This window comes from Trachurus japonicus, chromosome 5 (assembly GCF_045865225.1).
Source record: "Trachurus japonicus isolate A0001 chromosome 5, Traja_1.0".
Taxonomy (NCBI): Eukaryota; Metazoa; Chordata; class Actinopteri; order Carangiformes; family Carangidae; genus Trachurus; species Trachurus japonicus.
In genome coordinates, this window is record NC_140911.1 from 7,582,814 (window position 1) to 7,609,538 (window position 26,725).

Consider the following 26,725-nt stretch of genomic DNA (forward strand, 5'->3'; position numbering starts at 1 on the left):
AGGGTTATTACTGTCCTCTCTACCAAGCAATAATATGATTCTGTAACCATCACTCTGATATCCTGAACGTGCTGAAAAAGAAAATGTTAAATATCCATCACTGTGCTACACATCTTGCTTCTATCACAGCATCTTAGAGCTAAGTGTCAACACGATACAAGAGCCTTAATGTCCACTAAGAAGCACGAGGCAAAGGCAGTGCCGATAGATTTTGAAAAATGTTTATTCTTATTACCTACAGAAAAAAAATGACAACCAAATGAAGAAGGGAGACATGGACAGAGGAGATTTTGTAGAAAAATAAGCAAAATGTTTTTTTTTTTTTGAAGGGATCCAAAGCATTATTACAGCATTTATTATTTAATACAATCTATTATTTTCAATCACACTCCTCCATGTGCAGCGGAAATACTCGAAACACAACTTCCATACGGCTGAAAATCACCAGAACATTCTTCATGACGTTTCTAAAAAGTGTAAAAAACAAACAAAAGCTCAGACCATAACAGCCCCTGCCTTCAGTCTTCACTGCTGACAGTCTCAACGCTAACGCTGCAGAGAGGGAGAGAGCTCTTTGGTGCCCTGTGCTGCACACACAGGATGTGAATCCAGCTGAAGTCTGACTGAGAACATGGGCAGTGTCATATGAAGCAGTTCTTAACAGGAAGGAAGCGATCCATGTAACAAAAACAGCATTTGGCAAGTTGTCTTCTGTCAACTCGTGCATGATGTAAAATAATCTAAAATTTTGTTCACATTAAATTCTACCAGGTGCTGCTTTTTTCTTTTTTTCCCCAAAACAATATGAAACAACGTTGAAATTCAAAATAGCATAACAAAAAAATCTGAGAGTGATGTCGGTCGGGTCGAGTCTCTCCCCGGATGCTGAGATGTAAATCCTGAAGTGCTGTCTGTATACAAATGTACAAAGTTTAAGGATAAAGCGAAGTTTACAGTGCTAAGAGGTTCACTAGTCACTCTTCATGCCTGTATTAGCATTATGCAGTTATTAAATCGGAGCACTTTGCACACAGTTGACAGCCAAAGGCATAAAAAGTTGGCACAGCTAACATGATCACTGGCAAACAGATGGGTTTGGCTAATCAATGATCGCAATGAGAACTGCATGTGGTTTAAATGGCGATCTTTTGCTTCTGCTTTCTACATTTGTAGACAAGTGAAATTTCCTTTTTTTAAATCCAACAGAGTCCAGTATCTATCTAGCTAAAGGTACAGAGAATAATGTGCTGCAGAGGAAGAGCAGGAGTGGGAAGAAAAGGACAAAGCAAAGTTGGTGAGTCCTCTGCAGCAGGTTAAAAAAAGAGCCAGAAATAAGGGGGGGAGGACCTCGAGTTCCTTCTATAACCAGTGTAATCCATAACAAAGACTCAGCAGCAGTCTCTCTCTATTGTGTAGATGTTTGCAAGTGTGTGTGTGTTTGTGTGTGTGTGTGGGGGCAGCCTCGGAGCCACGACGACGGGAGGATGCAGGCACGATGCAGTCACAGGCTCTTGCAGACATGAATGTGTTTGTTTATTGTACTTTTTTTTTTCCAATCCCGGGATCTTTAAACCTAATGCATCCCTTTCACAATATGGAGGGAGGGGGTAGTGTGCACACGGCGTGGCCTCTAGCAGGCGAGCCATGCGTGGGAGAGGCACTGCGCTGCTGTGGCCCTCCTCTCAGGCACCAGGTCCAGCATGGGCAGGAGGAAGGTGCTGAAGGTGTGGGCCTCCTCTTTGGACCACTCGTACTTTTCCACCAGGACGTCGAACAGACCCCACGGCTTCAGCTTGGTGATGTGGCGCAGGTCACCTGGGAGAAAAATAGGGCGCAGTCATTACAGTGCTGCATGCTATAGTTAGTAAGTATTACATAGATACACTACTCACAACAAGTTAAAGGGATAGTTCACCCAAAATTCAAATTTCACTCATTATCTACTCACCCTCATGTCGACTAAGCTGGGAGAATTTTTAGAGTCCTCCGTGCCTTCTCGGAGTTACGGGGGGGTCCGCGCAGCAGTATTTGTCAATAAAATGGTTTGAATGGTGCTCACTTTTCTTTGTCCAAAAAGACACACCAAGAAATATCCAAATACCTCCATAGTGCTCGTCTGCAATGTCCCTCTTGTATTGAAAATAATAATAAATCTTGAATTAAAAAATTAAATAAGTATATATTTTAAGCTTGTTTGTAGCGGAAGCTCCCAGTGTCTCAGTTCACTGCTCTTCCTGTGTCAGTGCAAAGACCGACGGAACAATTTCTCATGTTGGGGCTTCAATACAAGAGGGACATTACAGACGAGCACTATGGAGGTATTTGGATGTTTTTTGGTGTGTCTTTTTGGACGAAGAAAAGTGAGCCCCATTCACAACCATTATATGGACAAATACTGCTGCGCTGACCCCCCCATAACTCCGAGAAGGCACGGAGGACTCTGTAACTTCTCCCAGCCCTTAGTCGACATGAGGGTGAGTAGATAATGAGTGAAATTTGAATTTTGGATGAACTATCCCTTTAAGGATGTTTGGCTTTTGGATTAAATTTCAGAATGCACCTAAAATGCACTATAACCGTTACAGGTGAACTTAATTTAACCTTCTTTAAACTTTTGAATGTCCAATTGTTCAGTGTTTCATCCTTATTGAATAACATGCTGTTCTCTAACAAGGTGATTAACCACAAAAATCACAAGCACCGTCTGATTTAGTGGTTCAATTGTCATTGAACCACTAAATGTTCTAGTTCAATGACAGTTTGCATACAGTCCTCTTTTCTCTCCCTCTCCACCATGTTCAAATTTTGACACTTTGAGACCAAGACAACACTTTGATCAAATTGATCGATTCAAGTTATTGAGACATTGAGATTTTTGTTGTGCTATAGCCACCACTGTTGTTAGAAATTACCATTGCATCCTTCTACTGAAAAGGCCTCATGATAGAATATCACTGTAGCATGAACTTCTTATAGGGATATTCTTGTCAAATATCCCTAACTTTTTGTGAGTAGTGTATAAATCCACTGCATCACGTCTTTAAACTGGAAATAGCTGCGCTCCGCTCCGTCCTCAAACCGAGCAGATGGCCGCTCCCCCGAGCCGTCGGCTGCTCCGGCTCAAAAAAAGGAAACATTTGCACCAAATACCTGTGCAAGTTTTAAGGATGTGCTTAATATAGCTGCAGCCGGCAGCTGGTGGCAGCGTCAGTGTGTGTGTGTGTGTGTGGGGGGGTGTTTACCTTTCTTGGTGAAAAACTCCTTGGAGTATTTGCCAGCCAAGACGAGCTTTCGTGGAACTTTACCTAGCAGCTCAATGATCAGGGCTATGTGGTCTACAGGGACACAGAGAAAAACACACAAAGACACAGATGATGAAACCCCGAGGTAAACACAACAACCAGACTGGACTAACTAGATATTAATGGGCTGAGAAATTGCAATCGCTCCCCACTGACACAAATAATTGCTCTTCTCTTTATAGATTTTCCTTAAATGAATCAGGCATTTCACACTCACTTCAGCACTGGAATAATTAACTTCTAATTAAACTCTGATGTACGTTTTTTTTTTGGGGGGGGGACAGAAGTCTCAGGGGGGGAAACGGACACTAACCTTCATCTCGGGAGTAATCTTCTCCAGAGTGCGGCTCAAACAGATAATCTCCAGTAGCGAGTTCAAAGGCCTAAAGGAAAAGAAGACGAAAAAAATACACACACACAATAAGTCAATACAAGCAGATGGATGGGTTTAATTAAATACAAAGACCAGTGAGTCCTCCCTTGTTTATTTTTTTCTTTGTTTAAAGTGTGTTTTTCTCTTCAAACAGCATTTGGGTTCTACATTTACATTCTCTACTATTTGCTTCTTATAAATTGAAGATTTCCTCAAGGCCAAACTTGACATGTTTTGTGAGAATGTAATTTAAATGTAAATGTTTTTGACCTCTAATAGCACCGACAATGTCTTGATGATAGGTTTCACAGATTCTTTGCAGAGGTCGAGGGTGAACATGCATGTTGCAAACGCTGCACTGACATAATACACATCCAACCACTGCATAGCTCAGTAACAGAGGCTCAGTAATAATGAGCCAATAATAAGAGACTGGAAGCTGATGTGAACAAACCAAGATACACAAAAACAAACTATTATTGTGATAATGCTGCACAAGGTTCCTTAGAAATAGATTTTAAATAACTTTGCAGTTTGCTCTTCCAATATGTATTTGAGGTATTGATTCTTCTACAAGTGTCTTGAATGCGCGCGTGCGTGTGTGTGTGGGTGTGGGTGTGGGTGTGTATCTGTTTTACCATGCAGGCTGTGCTCCAGATGTCAGCCGGGGTGCTGTAGCCGGATCCTATCAGCACCTCCAGAGAACGATACTGTCTTGTCTGGATGTCGTCTGTGAAATGTTTGTGCTGCGAAAAAGGAGAAATTAAATATTAAAACAAAAATGCTGTGCACATCAGCTCAAAATAAAAACAAAACAAAACTGATTTTGTAACTTGACAGGTCACAAATGTTTCCATAAGTTTTCAATAAGAAAAATAAGAAGTGCTGATGCATATGCTCACTCACCACCCAGCAGGCATTGCCGAGGTCAGCGATCTTCACCTGCACCTTGTCAGCGTTCACGGGCTCCAGAGGGTTTACTAACATACTGCCTGATGCTCCTGTTGAAGAGGAGGAAAAGGAAGGGGAATAAATGAATTTTAAAAACATAAATATTGACACATGGCAAGAGATTACAGGGATAGTTCAACATTTTGGCAAATTGGCCCATTGCCATAATCCCTATAGTCTTAGGAGTAGGTTCGTTACCTTTATTTGTTGGTGCAAGCTATTTTTAGAACGGCGGAGCAGAGCTGCGAGCTGCTCAGAGCTACGCTACAGAGGCTAATGGGATTTCTTGGTTTCCCTCATCAAACTCATCAAATACACATTCCAACAACTCCAAAACGCTCTGGTGGACAAGTTCACCACAGAGTTGTTTTAGAGGTGTATTCATGCAAAACGGCTGATGCGCGTTCTCGAAAACAACTCTCGTCTCATAATGTTCCGTTATTATCTCATATCGTGGTGAATGTGCAGGTCACAACTTGTCCACAAGAGTGTTTTGGAGTTGTTGGATTGTGTATTTGATGAGTTTGATGAGGAAAACCAAGAAATCCCATGAGCCTCCATGAGCAGCTCGACGTTCTAAAAACAGCTTGCACCGACAATTAAAAGGTAACGAACCTACTGCTATGACTATAGCGATTATGGCAATGGGCCAATTTGCCAAAATGTTGAACTATCCCTTTAAGAACATGGCTGATGACTGGAAATAAAAATCCCAGAGCCCTATGAAATAAAACACAGCTGTTACTGCTGTGCTGGGATTCAACAGAGATGCTTCCATATGTATTAGTCAACGGACCGCAGCCTTAGTTTTCTGTGCCGCCTACACTCACTGAGACACTCTGAAACTTTTCCCTCCTGGCTGTATCGCACGTTGCATTAATGAGCCCATTATAGCAAATGCTAACTATTGTGTTCTCACATGCTGTTGCTCATCTCGTGCTGTTGCATGTGAAATCAGATCCTTTTATAAATTTGAGAATACATATGTTTTGTCGAAATTGAGACAGGTTTTTTTCTTTTTTTAAACCAACCATTCTGGCCATCGTCTTCCTCCTCCCCTCTTTTGTTCTCCCCTTGAGTGTCCATCTCCTCCTCCTTCTTCTCCTCCCTCTCGCCCTCCTTCAGCTCCACGGTGACAGAGTCCGGGCTGACGGAGGCAGGGAGCTGCTGCGGGTCGGTCTCCTCCGGGTCCTCGGCCAAACCGTTACAGGTCTGATGCTCTTCTTTGTTGTTGCTTAATGTTGCGTCGCAGGTGTCTGTGTGGTTTTCTGGTTGGTTTGCGTTCTCTTGGTCCTCCTGCTCCTCCTTCGACTGCTTGGTCCCGTGTGCCTGGCTCTCCGGACTAGCCTTGCTCTCCGGTGTGGCGGCGTGGCCGTTGTAGTTCACCTCCATTCCGCTCTCCTCCTCGGCCGCGTCCTGTTTCCGTTCGTTTGCTTCTGGCATCTGTAGCGGCTGCTCGTCTGGAGTCGTGTCTGTGGTAAAAAAAAAGAAAAGAAAAAAGAGACCAGATTATTAGACTTTGATTAATTCAGACCATAAAACTCAACACTTCAACTTAAAACATTTTTTGACAATCTGGACCTTATTTCTAGCATAAAATGCGATCATCTCTGACCGCTGCCCGGCTCATTCTGATAATAATCATTCCACTTCGGCATTTGGGTCCATTTTTACTGCAACTAGCCGGAGCTTTAGTGAGTCCAGGTTGAGGATAGGAAGCCTGTGGAAGCTGAACTTCATCCAGCTGTTAATTTTATTCGTAAACACGCAGAAACGAACCATAGCATTAGCGGTAGCAACAAGCCATCATCCAGGTCAGAGGTTAGTAGGTCAACCTACAGACCCCGGATGTTGATAGTAGCTAACCCCGGACTCAGAGGGGAATAGCACTAGCGTATCATAACAAAATATTGGTGAAATGAACGAGTTTCGCGGCGGATAATGTCTCATTACGCTGCCCTGTAGACTCGCATTATACGGATACGCGGCTCTCGGCTGGATCTAATTTCGTCGGAATGACTTGTAATGACATCAAAGTTATCTGGGTGAGTAAATGATCATATTTTTTGCTAGAAATAAGGTCCAGATTGTTAACAACGGAAATTCCCCTTTAATTTATTTATCCACTGTTCTTATTCACCTGAGATGGTGTGGTTGGCGATGTCTTGCAGCGTGGTAGAGATGGGCAGGGTGGTTGACGAAGTCGTGTCCTCGGTGGTTTCTGTCGTCGTCGTCGTTGTTGTTGTCTCTTCATCGTCCTCGTCTTCGCCTCCCTCAGGTGTCGCTCCTCCCTCCATCTCCTGGATCCTCTTCTCCAGCAGCTCCGCCTGCTTCTTCTGCTTCTTCTTCATCTTCTTCTTTTTGTTCTTTGACATTTTGGCCATCTGGAAAGACGACAAGAGAGAAAGAGAGAGAGAGATGAGAGTTTGTACTTTGACGTGACTCATATCAGCCACATCAACGTCATTGTATAAAAATCCAGAAATAAAACACAACTTACTGGTTTGGGTGGTGGGGCTGTGCTCACTGCAGGAAACGGGTAAAAAAACAATAAAGAAAACAAATTTAGAGAATTACCCTGGTGAATGACGCATGCTTCAGACCATATTCCTCTCTGTTAATGAGTATCTCTTTCAGCCAGATGAGTTGATTCTCACGAGGCCGTACTAATAGACCGTCTCTGCTGCAGCACTCTGCTCAGCGGGAGTCACAGTGCTCTGAGCAAACTGGTAATTTTCATAACCGATCCAGTGGTGACTCATACATGACACACACAACTTAACACTAATATTTCACTAGAAGCTTCCACATGCTTTAAAGTGAAAACCCCTCACATTTCTCAACATTTGCATCACACAGAAAAAACCTTACGGCCAGACTGTGCCTCTCGAGATCAACTCCCAATATATTAGAACAAAATAATCAAATCTCCTGTTTATATAATGTCACATTTAATTAAATCAGTACTTCTTATTAAGGATGACATATATGCATTTGCACTGAACGACCAAATAAGCAGCACATCAATCAACCACAGTGCACCGACTGAGCCTGCTGCTGAGGAATCTAAACAGCGAAGCTCTCGGTCGTCATCGTCAGCAAGATGCCGATCAAACCGCAAAAGTTGCTTAGCGGTGGCGAGCGGAGGAGGAGAAAGGAAAAGGTTGTGACCTGCGGAGCCCGAGGGAGGCGCCGTGCCGCTCTTCTGCCACTGTGTCGCTTCGGCAGCCATTTTCTTGACGTAGGGCTCGTTGACGGTCAGCAGGATGTTCTCAGGCTTGATGTCGGTGTGGATGATCTTACACTTGGTGTGGAGGTAGTCTAAACCCTGTAGAACCTGCAGCACACACACACACACACACACACCTGAATGAGACAAATACTCCTGTGGTGTCTCATGCTTTGTTCAAAAACAGAACAAAAACATATGATTTTGTCTCCTGTGACATTTTCTGGTTAGTTTTTTCAGAGCTGCTGTCCAGAATCTAACAGACCACATCATGAGAAGATATTATTCCCCCCAAAAAACAGGACAGCTTGTTCAGTGTTGCAGCGTACCGTACCTGTCGTATGATGCTTTTAACACAAGGAAGGGGCAGGCCTTGATAATTGGATTTGATGATCCACTTCAGCAGGTGATATCCCAGCACTTCAAACACCATACACACATCTGAAGAGATGCACGGTCAAGGATAAAACGCTCTTCAATCCACTCACAGTGGACACAATACAGCAAAACTGACCACACACACACACACAAAAACTACACAACAAAAAAGCTAAATAATAGTCATTTACATTTTCTGTGGTGCAGCTAATTTGGAAAATAACCAGATTCATCTACAGGCAAACATAACTGCCCATACCTCTTCCTACTCTGACCTCTCTGACCTCTGAAGGATTTCCGTGTCTGTCAACATGCTTTAAACGTACAGTACACAACAGTTGGCCTCGGTTAGCAGAGGGCGTCTGGGCATGTTGCCTGAACACGCAGCTGTAGAGCGGACGGCAGGGGGGAGAGAGAGGGACGGAGCGACTGTCACTACATCAGAGGCGGTGACACTTAAAAAGATTGGGGCCAAAGCAAAACAGCTAAACAGCTAAAACCCAATGTCAGACAAACATCTGTGAATCTGCCGGAAAATGTAAAACCGCCACTCAACATCGTCTCCCTGCGGCTAATCTTGCATTAAAACTCTGTAATTCTGTTGGAAACTCTTGGCTGAGACGTGTTCATCTTTAAACAAACGTGGCCTCGCAAAGAAGAGCTAAATTAATGTAGGGCCTGAGGTGATGCAGTATTATCCTCGGATGTTCAACGCTAAAGTAGCTATTTGGACTGGAAGGAGTCCAAACCATCAAACTGAGAGAGCAACAGAGAGGGAAGAGAAAATGGAGCGACGCCAAGCAAATTAAACTGCAGCCACTGCACTGTTCCCTTCACTCAGAGTGACAGCTCAGGAAACAGCAGGCAGGCTGAGAACTGGTCAGTGTGCACCATTTGGCATGTAATTCATTTTATAAATGTATAAGTGTGTGTATATATATTTGTGCAGGAATGTACACATACAGCGGGGAAAATATGTATTTGATCCCCAGCTGATTATTGCCCTTATTTCACTTGATCGAATGTAAATTAATGTATCACCTATATCATTTCTGGATTTTCTGTTGATATTCTGTCTCTCTCTGTTAAAGGGATAGTTTAACATTTTGGCAAATTGGCCCACTGCCATAATCCCTATAGTTTTAGGAGTAGGTTTGTTACCTTTAATTGTCGGTGCAAAATATTTTTGGAACGGAGGAGCAGAGCCGTGAGCTGCTCAGAGCTACGCTACGGAGGCTAATGGGATTTCTTGGTTTCCCTCATCAAACTCATCAAATACACAATCCACAACAACTCCAAAACGCTCTGGTGGACAAGTTGTGACCTGCACATTCACCACGCTATGAGATACTAGCAGAACGTTACGAGACAGAGTTGTTTTAGAGGTAAATTCATGCCAAACTGCTGATGCACGTTCCTGTCAGGAGCAGTTTTTCAGCAAGCAGTCTCTGCATTTACCTCGAAAACAACTCTGTCTCGTAACGTTCCGTTATTATGTGTCTTAGTAGTTAAAATATCGATGTAAAGTTTTCTGTCTGTTATCTTTTTCTTAATAATAATACGTTTTCAAGAGGATACGTGTGCCGTTCATGCCAGAAATCTTGAAGTCGTCTAGAAGCTGTACCACTTTCTCTCTGCTGGGGTCACCGGGATCTGTGTTTCTCACCTGGAAAACACACACACACATACACACACACAAAGTTAAAGGAGTCATGGGCTCGGATATAAGCAGCATATGAGTTGAGGTAAAAAATATTTATGTCCTGATGACTGTGTGCCTTACAGATTTCAGCAGCTTGATCTCGTCCAGAGCCGTCTCCGTGTAATGCTCGGCACTTTTTACAACCTTCATGGCTACGAAGCGCTTGTCTCTGAAAAAGACACACACATAATTTCAGTCATTTTAAAAGCAGTAACATCAACCCTATCAGCACATACAACCATAAAACTTCTACTTATGTCCAATCCCATTATCTGGCCTTTATGTGTCTTCTTGGCTGCCGTTATAGATGCAGACACTATTTTAGAGCATTACGATGTTATGAAATCACACTTCACTTCACGAACTCTACGTGACCGTCTCAGTTTCACATAGTCGTGATGAAGAGCCAACTTACTGGATGTCCCAGGCCAGCCACACTGTGGAAAAGTGGCCCCAGCCAAGCTTACGGATCACATGGTATCTCCCGTTGAACAGGTCTCCAATCTTCACATGATGATATCCACCTGTCCAAAGACAAACACATGTGTGCATTGAGTGTTTGTTTGAGTTGATGATGAACCTCTGCTATTGTAACAGACATTTATACACACAGAAGCCCTGCAAAAACATTCATTATGCTACTAAAACGTAATTTGTAGGGTCAGGTTCAGGGTTCATCTCATTTCATCCGTGTATTTTCACTAAAATATGTGCAAACACTGATGTAATTAAACTATGTATTAGATATATATACACAAGTATCTAACAAGTGTGAGTGAAATCCTACCCTTGCAGTAGTCATTGGGGTCCTCCTGCTCGTCGTCATCAGAGCCCAGGATCTCCTCGTCCTGCTCTGGGAGGGGAGAGTCCGCCTGACCCGGCTGAGAGCCGCCTCCACGACCATGAGGCTCTGGTCTGAGGAGAAACAGAAAGAGAGAGAGAGAGAGACAAAGATGGTGAGCAGAAAGTGGATGAAACGAAGCACAGGAACGTAAAAGACAGACGGGGGGGAGGAGGGGAGAAACGTTGTGACACTGAAAATGCTGGAAAATGTGGTTTCCATAATGACTCGATTCCACAGGCAAGACGTTTTATCAAAGAGCTTACAGTCTGCTTTAATCCAGAGAAACTCATAAGAGCGGCGAGTAGATAAGGATTAATTCTTATTTCACCAAAAGTACAAGTAAGCAAAGATCAGGAGCCGGTTTAAAATTTCTGTGATGACAGAAGCGTTGTGCGAGCACTAATGGACAGAGAGAGAGGAAGGCTGTGAGAAATAATTGACCATTCTTTAAAAGAGTGAGGGGAGATGCTTCTACTGTTATATGTCTTCTTAGTCTCTTTTATTTATTTCTCATCCTATTTCATTTATCTTTTTGTAATGTGAAGGAAGGTAACACAAGTAAGAATTTCATTGCATGGTTTTTAACATCTGTGTATATGACAAATAACCATCTTGAATCTTGTATAGGTATGTGTGACTATGCTCTTACTAGAGATCAGGAAAGTTGCACCAGGATATTGACACACAAAATAATCAGAACAACTGTGTCTAGAAAGAAAACATATAATTGATTTCATTACAGTTTTGTGTTCTCATGTGTCAGGGTGTCTCAAGCAGCTATAAGGAGCAAAACACGTGAATCTCAAAGAGGACGACTTGGTGGATATTTCATTGGAAAAACAATCTGAGTAAATATGAGTCAGTCAATATTAAAACCATTAAGAGATTACATCGTCCCCAAGAGGCCTCACAGAATTGCTCAGTCACGCTTAAAAGCAATCAGCATTTGTAATAATAAACCCATTACGATTACTTATTAGTTTAGATGTGCATTAAAAAAAAAAACAGGGGCAAAGGAATCGAAAATTAGGAAATATATTTATAAAACGAGACATTTTCTCTTTGTTTGACCCCCTTTTTTCTTATTGTGGACAGTACGCAGTGCAGGTTTGGAGGCTGATAACATCTCGCACAGAGACACGGTCGCCTGTGAAGGACGAAGAAACACAGCGGGACAAAAGTGGATCAGAGCAGCCAAGTGGCCTGATTAGAGGAGCCGCCGCTGCTGCTGCTGCAGACCGGGATGTTTCCAACTCATAAATCACTTCACAACTGCTCTGCTCTCCAAACTTAAACACCACATTTATAAACCTATAATAAAGAAATGCTGCACATATCTCCCCCTTTAAAATGTCTCCTTCAACTCTTCTACTTCTGCTTTGAAGTATTCTCATAAATCTGATTTATGTGCCATCTTGGCACTTCAGAGACACACGTCTCCATTACAGGACATTTCTAGAGTGGATATTAAATTGAGTTAAATCTGCACAAGTGTGTAGGATGATGATATCTGTAACAGAATTTAAAGTGAAATGTTAAGCATGTGAATCTGTGTGGTCAAATTATCTGCATAAGAAGCAACAATTGCCGGCCGGGTAGGAAGAGAAGCAATATGAGTGAGTCATTTTATGTTGAGACCCACCTACTGCTGCTGGAGCAACACCACAGACTTAAACAGTGTACTGAACAGCGGTGAGTGGTGATAAAAACCAGGAACCTTTTATCATTAAACATTAACTGTATTGTTGAATAGCTGATGCTCATTTCACAGAGCTTTAAATGAGCAGGTTGTGTAGTGTGTGAATCTGAACATGGTGGAGTGAATTATTTAAAAACAATCCTCCGGTTGCTTGTAGAGGACGAGCAGCGTGTTGGAGAGTAACAGGAGAAAACCACACACACACACACACACACACACACACACACACACACACACACACACACACACACACACACACACACACACACACACACACACACACACACACACACACACACACACACACACACACACACACACACACACACACACACACACACACACACACACACACACACACACACACACACACACACACACACACACACACACACACACACACACACACACACACACACACACACACACACACACACACAGGATTTAAAGCTGGATCTCAAACTAGTAAAACAAGTGGCCCCCTGAAGCGAAGGTGCAGCGAGCTCAGTGCTGTCCGTGGTGCTGAAAGGACAGACCGTCTCTCACCTTATGCACTATAATAAACAACACTGACACCTTTCAATCTATCAATCACAGCTGAAGAGACTCAGCAGCCAATCAGTCCATTATATCGTTCCTGCACACACTGCACTCACTCACTGAATGAGAAAAATGCACCACCTGCTTAAAAAAACCTAACAATGAGTTCTATGTTTCTATATTTTTAGGAAAACAGAAATGCAAAACATACAATATCTTGTTTTGTTTTTTTACGAATACTGATATAATAGTTCACATTTATTTAGTTTGCAAAGTTGTATGAACACAAAAATCTGCAGAAAAACGACAAAATAATAAAAAATCAGCAAAGTGATACACTCTGTTCAAACAGGGAGCTTTAATACCTTATTATTAAGTCAGGTAACAGCTCCCAGCATTAAATCCTGTCCTCTGCAGATGTTTCCCCTCACCAGCAACATTATTTTTCCTTCAACCACTTCATGCCTCAACAATAAACAAACAGTGGTCTTGCATACAAATCCATTCCCATTCACAGCAGTCGTGTCTCAGTGCTGCACATTTAGACATTTGCTTTTTCCAGTGTTAGCGACTGAGCCAAACAGAAAACACTGGCAATGATGTTCAGAGGGATTTGGAGCTAATTAAAGCTATCAGAGACTTTCCCCACATAACCTCCACAGATAAATATCTATTAAGCGCTATCGTGGCTTCTGTAATTATAATGTGATGTTTTGATGGCTCTGGTTGATGATGGTGCTTTGTTTTGATCTGCTGCTTGCAAACAGTGCTGGAGTCATTAGGATTAGCATGTGGAGCTAATCGGTTCATTGGCTTAGGACTAAGCAGAAGGACCACACTCTGGCTGCATCTTAGCAAGAAAAAAAAACAAAAAAGAAACGTGTACAAAGCTGTGTCATATTTAGCCGCCTGATGAACTGTTTGTTCGTGCTCCTGCGGGGGGTAAAGCCCATTACGACGTTGAGCTCAACTCAGAAGTCCTTTGACTCTGTGACAACAACAGGCTGAGAGTTTTTCTTTTTAACATTTCCATCAAACTGGAGGATTTTCTTTTTGCTCAGAGTCTGAGTGCTGCAGAAACCCATAGAAACATTATGAATGAATAAAAGAAAATCCAAACATTATCCTAAAATATCGGCCTGCTGATGTATCCGTCTGGCTCGTGTGTAGGATGCATCCTCCTAGGAGAAACAGCTGAGACAGAAACACTTTGATTCTCATTCATTCTGTTTTATTGCTTCTTCAATATGTGTCGCTGATGTGGACAGTCTCTTATTTTTCACTCTGCTTCATCATGTGTTTCAACCTAAAAAATGCTCTTTGAGTCTCTTTGTGTTTTGAAGCAGCAGAATTAAAGTGCACGGACACCAGAGCAGCTTTTTTAGGATCAAAAACATTATTTCATGTTGGCATCAATTGTATTTAAAGCCTCCAGTCTTTCTCTCTCGACCTCTCAGTAATTGTGGCTCGGGATATTTCAGCGCTTGCTCGCAACGACTCTCGTCAGCCCACACACGGTGTGGAAACGGCGAAACAACACAACGCTTGTTGTTTATTTTCTCGCCAAGCACACAAACTGTAAAAATTAATCAGAACACACCACCAAGGTTGAACTCTTTTTTTCCCCACAGCTTCAAAAAGAAAACTCTCCGCTCCCCTCCCAAGGTTTAGAGAAACAGAGAGGAAAAAGTCGGCTTTCAGTACAGTTGTGATTTTGTTTTCATAAAACGATGACGAAATGAAGTGAATCATAGCAAATAAAGAATGACTGAATCCCTTTGTGCTGCTGCCAAATACAAGACACAAAAGTTTTAGAAAGCTGAACACAGAAGCTGCAGAAATGTCTTTACATAACATAACTGAAGATGAAACCACCGACACAGACCATCTACGTCTTCTTCTGATTGAATGTTTGATTGTTATGTTGCACTTCACATTGTCATGGTGTGGCTGGTGAGAGAAAAGTGGAAGTGACATAAATAATTAGCAAGAAATCTGTGTTTGTGTTGTGTGCTGCTGCTGCTGTAACATGATGCCCTGCAAAGGATCAATGTAAAGGATCAATAGTATCTTTATCTTATCTTTATAAAACGAAAAATCTAAGAAATACAAAATATATTGATAACCAAAACCAAAACAGAAAGACTAAAACAACTTAACTGAAAAGTAACTACATTTCCTGCTTCCTAATGATTTATTAAGAATAAAATATCCAGTTTCGACTAGTAAATGTGTGTCGTGCACCTTTGACTCTAGATCTAAATATAGTTGCCAAAATTAACAGTGTGTTGAATAAGTCAAGAGCAGGAAATGAGATGAAGAGACATAATCAAGGGGGTTAAATGGACAAGTGTCTAGATGAAAGAAGAAAAAAAAAGAAATAAGGAAATTATCTCACATCTAACAAAAGCTTTTCTATGTTTAACGCTGACAGACAGCCGAAGCAAAGGATCATGCAACGTGCAAGTTGTTTCTTTTTTCTCTCTCCCTTCCTTAGTTGCTGCAGACAGTTCAGTGCCCTCTGTTTGACACACAACACCACCACAACAACAACCCGGACACTACAGGGACTTTCTGCAACACTCAGGACGTCTGAGCCTCCTGTCTTCGAGAAAACCTCCGACTGTCCACACCTGTCCACTCCTGTCCACGCACAAACACACACATCCTGCTCTGCTCTTACCTGCAAGATGCTCGGATGCCCATGGGACGTGATGCAGGGAGGAGGAAAGAGGACGAGGAAGAGGAGAGGAGGAGAGGAGAGCGAGTAGGTGTTGAAAAGATCCTCTCACTCCATCCGTCAGGAGAAATTATTAAAAAGAAAAGATGGGATGGAGAGTGAAAAGTAAGCGTGGAGGAGGAGGAGAGAGCGATCAGTGTTGATAACTGAAAAGCAGAGAGATCAGAGAGGAAGGAGGGTGGGAAACAGAACGAGAGGGTGGGAGAGAGAGAGAGGAGGAGAAGAGAAGGATGAAGTGAAGGGAGGATGAGCACAGAGAGGAAGAAGAAGAAGAAAGATGTTGGGTCTCTGCTGCGTGCTGAGTCCTGGAGCGCAGGGCAGCACTGCACACTCGCCGTCTATCTATCGCTCACTTTTCCCTCTCACAAAATCACTCCCTCCCTCTCCCTCTCTATCCCTCTCTCTCTCTCTCTCTCACTGACCGAGAACTCTCCTTGGCTGTCGTCAGCCTCTGGCCCCGCCCCCTTTCACTGACATCTGGGACGTGATTGGATGATGCAGTCCAGCACTGCATTGCAGGTGAGAAACGACATCAGTCCACCCCCTCCTCCCTCTCCTCTCTTCTCCTCCTCCTCCTTCTCTTCTTCGTCTGACCAAAACAACACCAGTCCGTTTTCCCCTCTTCATCTGTCCATCATCATCACAATCCCAGTCTTCTTGTTTGCCTGCCATGCCAAGGATGATTCACTCATCTTTTTATTTATTTATTTTTTTTGCACAGAAACATCATCATCATCCGCTCCTGAGACGTCCCACTCCCACGTCATAAATCCTTGAATGTAGGTGAGAAACCGGCAGGGCAACTCGCAACTAGAAATACTTCCTTGATGTTACTGTGTTTGACAATGTCCCTCTCTGCTTTAAAATAAATAAATAAATAAATACAACTATTAAAATGAGGTCAAACTAAAATTTTAAACAACTACTCAAGCAAAGCTCCAGTTATAATCTAACAAGCGTGAGCCAGATGTGTTTTGTTTTTCAATCTCTGACCAATTAAACTGCACATTCGAGAAGCTTCAGGGGCCGAACAACTCCCCCCCCCACCACCACCACCACCAACACAACCACCAGAGGCATGTACCCAAATGTTCGACTGTACTCTCTGCTGTCACTCATGGCTTCATATATACAGATTTATTACAAGGAAATACATCATTTGGGCCTTGAAATACACATTATAAGTGTTTCTAATGTGAATGCATGAGGCTTTGACCTGAACTCACCCTTTTATTTAATTTCCCCATCAGTGGTTTAGTCATGATCTAAATCCTTCTCACTGATCATGTTGCTTCTACTCTGATGATTACATAGAGCTTAATTTTTCAGTGGCAAATGATATTGTGATTGAGATGAGATTCACAATCATAGTGGGAATTGTTTGGGTTTTTTTTACAGTTAATTTTTACAAATTAATTAAAAACATTTATGAAAATGATGATAGTGATGTGATTTTTGCCAGGACTTATATACCACACAGGCATATTTTTTCTCTTTTCTTTTCCATAAGGATGTTCTAATCTCATGTTCTGCCTCCATCACATTTGGCCTACACTTCAGTTCAGCTTATTTTATTTGTGGCTGTATCAGTCTCTCACACTCTCATGACGATGTGCCAGCGCAGCATTAGGAGGCGGGACACACCAGCGCTTCACTCAACTGCAGATAGCACAACATTAACCAACAGGTGTTCTAAATCCTGATCGACCGATCGTGTATGTGTAATAAAAATCAGGGCAATTTTTTTCTGGAGAATATGATTTGTAGGCTGCAGCTTCTCTGCAACATCCAAATGCTTCATTTATCAAATTCAGCTCTTGCCATATCACATTTTCAATGATGTTTTGAATTGTGCAGCTCTACAAACCTTTGTTGTCATTATAATTCTGTTTAATGAGGATTATTTGTGCACATGTGCAGGCTTTTTTTAAACGCTACACGTCACATTGTCCACAGTAAAGGTATCCAACGTTGGTGTTAAAAGATACACAACACAGCTTCAATTTTCCTCAGCTCAGCAGATGATCAACACCTGTGCAACTAAAAATGACCTGAGGTGCAGGTGCAAGAACTTGAGCACCCAAAATACATTTAATTCAGTGACTAACAACTCCACAGCTGCCTTATTTACATGCTGTGTGTGTATTTAGCAGCAGGTATTTAATGACTAGGCTCCGTCTGGGTGATGCTGAGACATATTAGTGGCCTGTTTGCTGCCGAACACGATACAACACGTCGATGTGCTACGTATTAGACAACAGACTTTTAGCACAACATACAGTTTAAAATAGTAAAACATTAATAACAACTGCATTAAATCTGAATGTACCAAATTAAAGCAGCAACAATTAATCGAACAATAATCGATAATTTAATTAATCGTCAACTATGTGTAGTTTTTTAAGAAAAAAAGTCAAAATTCTCTGATTTCAGCTTCTTAAATGTGAATATTTCTGGTTCCTTTAAACTGAGTATCTCTTTGGTTTGTGGACAAAACAAGACATTTGAAAGCATCATCTTGTAGTTTGGGAAACACATTTTTTAACATTTTATTGACCAAACAACTAATTGATTAATCGTTTAAATATCGATAGACTGATCGATAATGAAAATAATCGTTAGTTGCAGCCCTCCATCAAATTCCAGCCTCCTGCTGGGATTTTCTTAGATGAATCAATATGTCTGCTGCTGTGTAAAAGCTCAAAGATGTTGTTTCCCCTCCGTCTGTCGGTGAATGGTAGCTGTTGTTTCTGTTAATCTTTTCTTTTTTTCCTCCTCCCTACAGGATCACAAGCTAATTCAGCCATCAACTGTTTAGCGTCTTCGTCTGAAGACTGAGACACAATCAATAGAAGAAGATCTGATTTTCGTTTTATTTTCACGTTGTCAAAGAGCTCCAATGCCAAAATCTGATTCAACAAAACCGCTTAAAGCATTTACACCTCGTAAACACCTTTTTCATTAGCTGATCCTTAAAGTGTCTTGCACACAAATGGCCTAATAAACGGCCCCGGGCTAAACTAAGTGAGGTCCTAGTGGGGCGGGGGGGTGATCGTGCCAGTGAGGGCTGAAAGGAAAACACACAGAGCCGCCATCGCTTGACGTCTCGATCGCTCCCGTGCACACACATCCGACGTGACAGGTTTCTCTTGGCTGTGTTGTTTCCACCCATCCAGGCCCATCACATCTCCGGAGCAAAACAAACAAGAGCACAGAGGAAGAAAGAGTTCTTGAGGATGGAGTGGGGCCAAAAAGTTTCTCCCCCTCCTCTCCTCTCCTCTCCCCTCCCCTCCCCTCCTCTCCTCTCCTCTCCTCTCCTCTCCTCTCTTCTCCCTCCAGATAAAATCAATGCAAAGTGCCTGGGCAGCAGAATGAAGCAGCAGCAGCACTAGGTAACCACACTGAGGGCGCAATGCACACACACTGTGTATAAATGAGTGTGCTGCTGCAGCGTGTGTTAAGTCTAAGTATCACATACAGGGCTAAATAAGAGGAGAAGCATGTTTCCATGACAGGACCGCAGTTTGATATATAATCTATAGGCCTCCGAGCTAAAGACCGCATGACTTATACAGAGGCAAACTCACAGACGGAGGACACTACAGCTTTGTACACGATGGCACCAGTTAAGCCACTGCAGGTTTTCTCCTTCATCACATCTGTCTTACAAAAAGAAAGAAAGAAAAGAAAGAAAAAGCTGAAACCACAAACATTTTCACGGCCTGCAGCGATGCGTCTTACCCATCACAATCAACACACACATGATGTTTTTATATAATTCTGCCGCTGATGGGATGGAGAGGGAGGGAGGGGAGGGTGGGAAAGGCGTAGTGGTGGTTTAACCCGCAGGGTAAGGACAAAGAGCAAGAGAGAGAGACAGAGAGGGACACAGAGCTGGAGTGCGCTGCAGATGATAAAAGATTTGATGGGTTATGTAATGAACTGCAGCTATGGCTGTGAGAGAAGAGGCACAGATGAAGGCTAAATACAAAAACACAATATAGAGCAGCGGTTGCTGGTGAACATCGGCTGTTAGTGTTCAGTCTCCTGAGTGCACAAACACACACTGTGGGGAAAAACTATATCTGCTGCACAGAAAGTTAAAGGAATAAGTGGTCGAGTGTCAGAAGTGATGCAGGAAGAACAGTGTGAAAACCTGAGGACAGAGACAAAATAAAAAAATAAAAATAGGGAGTGGGCGATGAGGCTGGCAGCAAGAACCCACCAGGGATCTCATCACCATCAACCCTGTTCCTGCTTTGCTTTGCTGCACACCGGCAAAGCAAAGCAAAGCACATAAGCAGGTAGTCAGGTATGTGGCAGTCAGTCAGCATCTGCTTCTTAATGAAAAATGGATCAGCCCATCAATAAGTCAGCGAGCGAGCAATAGCGCGTAAACTGGCACCAACACACACCAAAACACTACTACCACTGACTCCCATCGTCACACATTCAACAAGCAGCACAGACGTGAGCACATGACTTTTTTTTTTTTTTTACGCCTCGTCTTGTTGTTTGTCTCCCTCAATTCAAATACAAACAGAGCAGAAGAATTTGCCGTGCTGCTGCTGCTACTCACTTGCACGTGAGGCCGCTGGCCAGCTTCACCACAGCTGTATTGATGGAGAAGATCCAGTCCAGGAGCCACATGACCCAAGGGGGACGCCGCTAAGCGATAACAACACAACCGCTGGCGCACTTGGCACTTGGCAAGGTTAACTTGGCAAAAGGCGGCGAGGTGAGGTGGGCGAGCGGCGCTTTAAAAGCCACACACTTAAGAAGAAGACTGCTGTGACCTGGAACCAGGTCTGCTCTCCTTCTCCTCGGCTCTTTAACTGAGCAGTGGCTGCTGCTGCTGCGTCCTCTCGGCATATCAGCCACAACACAGCGACTGACACATGAGAGTGGGAGGGAAAGGAGCGCGATGGGTGCAAGGGCAAGAGAGAGAGAGAGAGAGAGAGAGGGAAGAGAGAGAGCGAGAGTTGAGGAGTTGAGAGTTGAGCTCGGATGCTCGTGATGATAGTTAGAGGCAGAAGTGATGCAGTTACAGCTGAAAGACGTTGCAGTGCATCAGTGACCACGAGTAAAAAATCTGCAGTGTTACAAAACAATGGCTGTGGCAGAGTAAGACAGTTCGATGAGGCAATACTGTAAAGGAAAACTCAGATTTAGGGTTTAAAGGACAATTTCGCGAAAATTCACATCTGGACTGTATTTTCCTAACATTTTAGGTCTAAAAGAAGGAATCTGAAGATTTTCAGTTTAATTGCTCCTGTTTTGCGATGAATGGGAGCGGATAGAAGTTCCACTGTTTAGGCTGTTTACGTCCCTCAAAGCCGCAATTTTTTTCCACAGACAGCGTCAGACGGCTACTCAAACATGCACCGAGAAGTTTGTTTACTTCAAGCAAGCCGACATGTTTGTAAAACTAGATCTAATTCAAAGTCTCGCGCGAGACCCAAGTTGACGCTCGGTGTGTTCACGTGCAGTTGGAAGCTCCCGTTTGTGTGATAAACACAGGAATATCAACTCTTGACTTGCTTGAAGTAAACAAACTTCTTGGTGCATGTTTGAGTAGCCGTCTGACGCTGTCTGAGGAAAAAAATTACGGCTTTGAGGGATGTAAACAGCCTAAGCAGCGGAACTTGCATCCGCTCCCATTCATTGCTGCCGTGGCGATGCGGGGACAGACGAAGTACCGCAAAACAGGAGCAATTAAACTGAAAATCTTCAGATTCCTTCTTTTAGACCTAAAATGTTAGGAAAATACAGCCCCGAGTTGAATTTACCCGGAATTGTCCTTTACGTGTGATGATGTTTCATGAGATGATTTTTTAAGGTGGACAAAAAAGGTCTCAAGTTGCAGCTCACTGCAAAGCAACATCCCCGACAGCACGATGCGACCTGTATTTACTACATGTGTATCTGCCTAAACTTCAATCACAACAAGAAGGAGAAACTGGCCTCTGGCACTACTGTGTTACATACTAGACGTTACTTTAAAAGCTGACAGGAAAATACTGTCTGTGTGACTCATCAACATTCAGGTATCTCTCCACCACACCTCACTGATGTTTTCCATTCGCTCCTCAATCAAAGTACGAGACAATGAGGGAAAGTTGATTACATCACAAGTCAAGTAAAAATGAAAGTGAAGTTGTTGATAGGTGAGAGGGAAAGCTGTAAACCTGATGACAGTGGTATGTTGTTGCTGTTGACTGTGGGAAGGAAAGAAGGAGAATAGATCGAGAAAATCTAACTAAACAAATCACATCATAAACTGCACGTTAAATATTTTCAGGTCGGACATAGAGATCGCTTCAGGACACACTGGGGTATTTCTGGTATTTCACACTGAGTGCACACCACGTTGTCAAAAGACAAACACACACATCAGGACAATGAGGAGTTACTTGTTACAGGGGAAACTTTTTCATTTGGCCGGATCTTTATTCAACAACAAAAATAACAAATCAAAAGCGACAAAGAACCTTTTGACATGTTTCCTTTTGTCCAGTAACACAAAAAACTTCAGGTATATGGGCTTTGCAGAGCTACTGCAGTGTTTGTTACAAATATTTTGAAAAATATTGTTGTATTTTGCAGCGACCAACACTGTTTACAGATTTTATTTTCTAGCATTCCTCTCATCCTTCCATGTGCATTTTAAGGTTTTTTTTTAAACAACTGGGACAGATGTTCCTCTGTTCAGAGTCAGACTGCACAAAAAGTATTAACTATGGTGTAAGATGTAGAAATTGTTAAATACAGAAGTAACTCCAACTGTTCTGACTCTGAATGCACAAGATTTAACTGTATTTGTTTGTGCATTCTTTATGCTGAGAGTTTTTCGAAAGTAAAAAATTGCAATATATTGCCTTGCTCATAAGTATATAACACATAGCATAAGCCCCTTTGGGATATACAGTACAATCATATCACCAGATTCTTGCCAATACACAGCTGTTCTTCTGCCTCTTAAAATTAAGTTTCACGTTTCATCAAATATTATGTGGTTTGTAACAATATTATTTCTTACAGTCCTCATGACAATTAACTGGTCACATCATCTAGTTACCTAGTCATAAGTCACTCTGTAGCTGCAGACCCATTAACACACGAGAGACATTCACACACCAGGAAAGGGTGCAGGAATTATCGTGACTAGACTTTTCTGTGAAAGCCACCGCCATCCGTCCAATATGTCCGAGAGTGCATGTTAAATCCAGTGCAACAGGTTTTCCAGGCCTCAGTTAACATGTATGATGCTGAACTGTTGGGAGGACCTGGCCTGCTATATTGGAAAAATGCCTTTAGATACGTTTTGTTGTGAATTAGTGCAAGTTATTAAATGTCAGTACTTTCTATGTATTTGCATTGTGATTTTCACCATCCGTTATTATGTCAAAACAACATCATGACACACTTCATCATTATAGGTTGGCCTGGTCATTATTAGTATTTACAGTAATGTTTAGTGTGTAAAACATGTGAACCAGTGAACCTGCTGCTTTGTATTTCTGGACCACAGAGACAGAGACAGACGGAAACAGACAGTTAACAGCAGGATGCTTTTAAACTCACTTTTTGCCGGGTTTCCTGGGCTTTGTCCTCTTCTTCCTTGCCTGCATTGCGAGAACTGTAAAAAAACAACAACAAAAAAACAGAGAAAACATCAACACGAGAGCTAAACATTTAAACCCAGCGGGTGTGGTAATAATAAAAAACACAGTGTTCAATCAAATCTGATTTGCCCCTGGTTCATAATTATCAGAGACAGATAACCTGGGCTCAAGGGCGTAATTTACGAGTGGGTTAGGGGCGTTATAGCCTCCCCAAAAATGAAATCCAGCAAATACAACTGGTCATAACTGGTCAAGTCCATATTCTGTTCAGAAACATAATGAAAAAAGCCACAAAGCCAACAAACAGTTTTAAATAGTTGGTTCATCATATAAAAAGGAGAAAACACACTGTTCAGAGGAGGTAACAGTCATTTCATTGAGTTAGCAAGTGAATTGTTGTTTTAAGTTGGCTGGTTGAGAGTTTGTTAGTGGCTGGAGGTAAAGCTAAGGGAGGAGGCCACAGAAATGCACTGGTAGGATTTAGCTGATCTGAGAACTGATCAGGTTTTCTCTCTGGATCAAAATTTGGTCTTTACATTGTACTAATGACAAGGTGTGGTGCTATGTTCATAGCTTCCTAAATCACAAATTGTGTCATTAGTTCATCCGCCTGGTAAGAAATAGCTACACTACACAGTGGCAAGTTGTGTTATGATTCATTAATATTAAAGGGATAGATCAACATTTTGACAAATTCGCCTATTGCCATTAGGGGTAGTTTCATTACCTTTAATTATCGGTGCATGATGTTTTGAGATCCGCGGGGCAGAGACGTGAGCTGCTCAGCAATTACAATGGAGGTGAATGGTACAGGTCCTCTGTCCCTCATCAAACTCATCAAATACACAATCCAACAACTCCAAAACGCTCTGGTGGACAAGTTGTGACCTGCACATTCATCACGCTATGAAATAATAACTTAAGATTACAAGACGAGAGTTGTTTTTGAGGCAAATGCGGCCGAAACTACAGTACATTCCAGATCAGCACCTGGGCGATGGAGTGATTTCAAAAGCACAAACTGTTCAGAGTATTTGCTTCATGTGTCTTAAAGGTAGGGTTGGAGATCCTGGAAAAACGGTTCTATCAGGCCATATTTTTAAGACAAATGTCCCAGCCCCTTAGACTTCTCTTGAAGCCACGCCTTCACCTTTCCGCTGATTTGGGTGAAGACACCCAACGCGCATTCATTGCCACAGCTACAGTATATTGCCACCCAGCAGACTGGAGTGTGGACGTACGTGAAGACTCTGATTGTGCACGCGAGAGGAGGGAGAGAGACAGCAGCTTGATTGACACATCACGATCCAGTTGACTACAACGTGACATTGCACCTGATTGGATGGTGTTTTTCGAAGCTCGTTCGTTCCCCAGGCAAGTGATTTTTTTTTTTCATTTTTGTGAAAAAGTCTTCATTTACTCAGTTGCAATCGGGTGTTAAGAGGATTTCTAGCAGATTAGTAAAAAATGCTCCAGAATAAGATCTCCAACCCAACCTTCAATGTTACATACATAATTATACATGATTATTTCATAGCATGGTCGAATGTGCATGTGCGAATGGTCACAACTTCTCCACGAGAATGTTTTGGAGTTGTTGGATTGTGTATTTGATGAGTTTGATGAGGGACAGGGGACCTGTACCATTCACCTCTATTGAGTTCACTGAGCAGCTCACGACTCTGCCCTGCGGATCTCAAAACAACATGCACCAATAATTAAAGGTAAAGAACCTACTGCTATGACTACAAAGATTATGGTAATAGGCGAATTTGCCAAAAATGTTGAACTATCCCTTTAATGATTTTTGCACTTTCCCTTGCGTTAGGACACATTAAACTGACTTATTTTGCTGTCTTATATGGACACAGAGATCTTCACCCCCTCAATGTTTAACCCAAAGTTGCCTGGGCTGCAGGTGCACAAACAAACACAGCTACAGGTTTCAATGGCAGCTCAAAGGGGCTAACGTTAGCAGCAGATAACTTAATTAACTTAACCTCATTAACATTGAAGTGAACCGGGCCTCGGCGGTAACGTTGCCCCGTTTAATAATAATAAGAAGAGGCGTGATGCATCGCGTTCATCGCGGGATTACGTCGATGATCACGTCACATTTGCTATCTCTATAAATTAGCTGCTAACAGTAACTTGATGCTTTTTATTGCGAGTATGACACATTTTAGTGATATATCACACAGAGGCTTGGTTGATGTGTTAGTTCGTTAAGAGACTGTGTTTTTTTACTTCATTTACTCAAACCTGAATCTTAATTTTGGCGCATATTTCCCCCCCTCGATCGGATGCTAGTCTAACGGCTAACGTACAGCTAGCTAGCTTACTGTTACCAGCCGCATTCACTCAGCGCATGGTCCACTTTTACTTTTCATCAACTGTTCCCTGGTTTGTTTCAACATTATCTGTTACAGTCTCCATGACAATTAACTGGTCGCTTAAACCACCCGGGGAAAAGCTGTGTGTTGCTGATGCTAATAGAGGGGAGAAAAGCGTTTTTTAATTAAAGTTAGCGACGTTACCTTTTCTTTCCATGCTGGTTACCAGTCAGTCAAGGGATGAGCTGCGTTCGAGGACCGTCGGAAATTTTTGTTATCTAAAATGCGCGAAGTCGAACAACCCGACAGAGCGGTATCGACTTGAGGTGTATTGGGGCGGAGTGTACGGGAAATAAGAGCAGCTGACGGAATATGTGAAGTGTGAAGTGAAGGATCTTTTATGGGGAAACACTTTCCACATGAATTTGGTCAAATCTCTCATGTGTATGGTTTGCTGTACTGAAGGCACCTGAAGCATTCACGTACCAAGAAAGGATCTAGGAATTTTCATGGGCGTTCAAATCCTCGAAACCCGCTGCCATCTGTGCTATATAGTATGTCTGTGTGCATTTAGCATACAGTGTGCATTTAGCATACAGTGTGCATTTGAAGTGGTAGATAAATAGAACATTTTATTAAGAAATTGCCAAATAAATAAATGAATGAATCACAAAACAGCTGTCATTCATTTTTGAAGTATTATTTTAGGATAGCTTTGCTTATTTTTGTTTCCATCTTCTTTTTGTTTTCATTGCAAGTTTAACTACTAGAATAACATACATTCTTTAGTTATTTATTAACCCTTGCAGTGACTGACAACTAGTAATGTAATTGTACTGAGAATTTTAACCTCTGTGAGTAGCTACCCTGACTTTTCTGCCTCATGTTTTTGTTTAATCTGTAGCTTAAAGAGTGCAAACACTAGTAGATACAAATACATTTAAATTATTATTATTATGAACGATACTATTCTATATATTTCTGTTGCACCTACCCTGCCCCTTCCAAA

General features: G+C 42.3%; 1 protein-coding gene across 2 annotated transcripts; it reads right to left on the reverse strand.

The window, feature by feature from the left end:
- Positions 1-205: 205 nt before the first annotated feature.
- srpk1b (SRSF protein kinase 1b) lies at positions 206-26,023 on the reverse strand. 2 transcript variants are annotated; one of them, XM_085775903.1, is made up of 16 exons: positions 25,921-26,023; positions 23,343-23,397; positions 10,723-10,850; positions 10,351-10,459; positions 10,017-10,104; positions 9,812-9,899; positions 8,190-8,296; positions 7,798-7,963; positions 7,127-7,152; positions 6,772-7,010; positions 5,658-6,103; positions 4,582-4,676; positions 4,314-4,421; positions 3,616-3,685; positions 3,243-3,335; positions 206-1,815 (listed from the first exon to the last, which is right to left on the reverse strand). In XM_085775903.1, exons 1-16 carry the CDS (start codon positions 25,931-25,933, stop codon positions 1,631-1,633), a joined length of 2,016 nt encoding a protein of 671 aa, XP_085632029.1. In that variant the 5' UTR covers positions 25,934-26,023; the 3' UTR covers positions 206-1,630. The 2 variants fall into 2 exon arrangements, with proteins under 2 accessions (XP_085632029.1, XP_085632028.1); XM_085775902.1 differs by having other exon boundaries at positions 5,658-6,098; positions 6,767-7,010.
- Between the last annotated feature and the right edge of the window lie 702 nt (positions 26,024-26,725).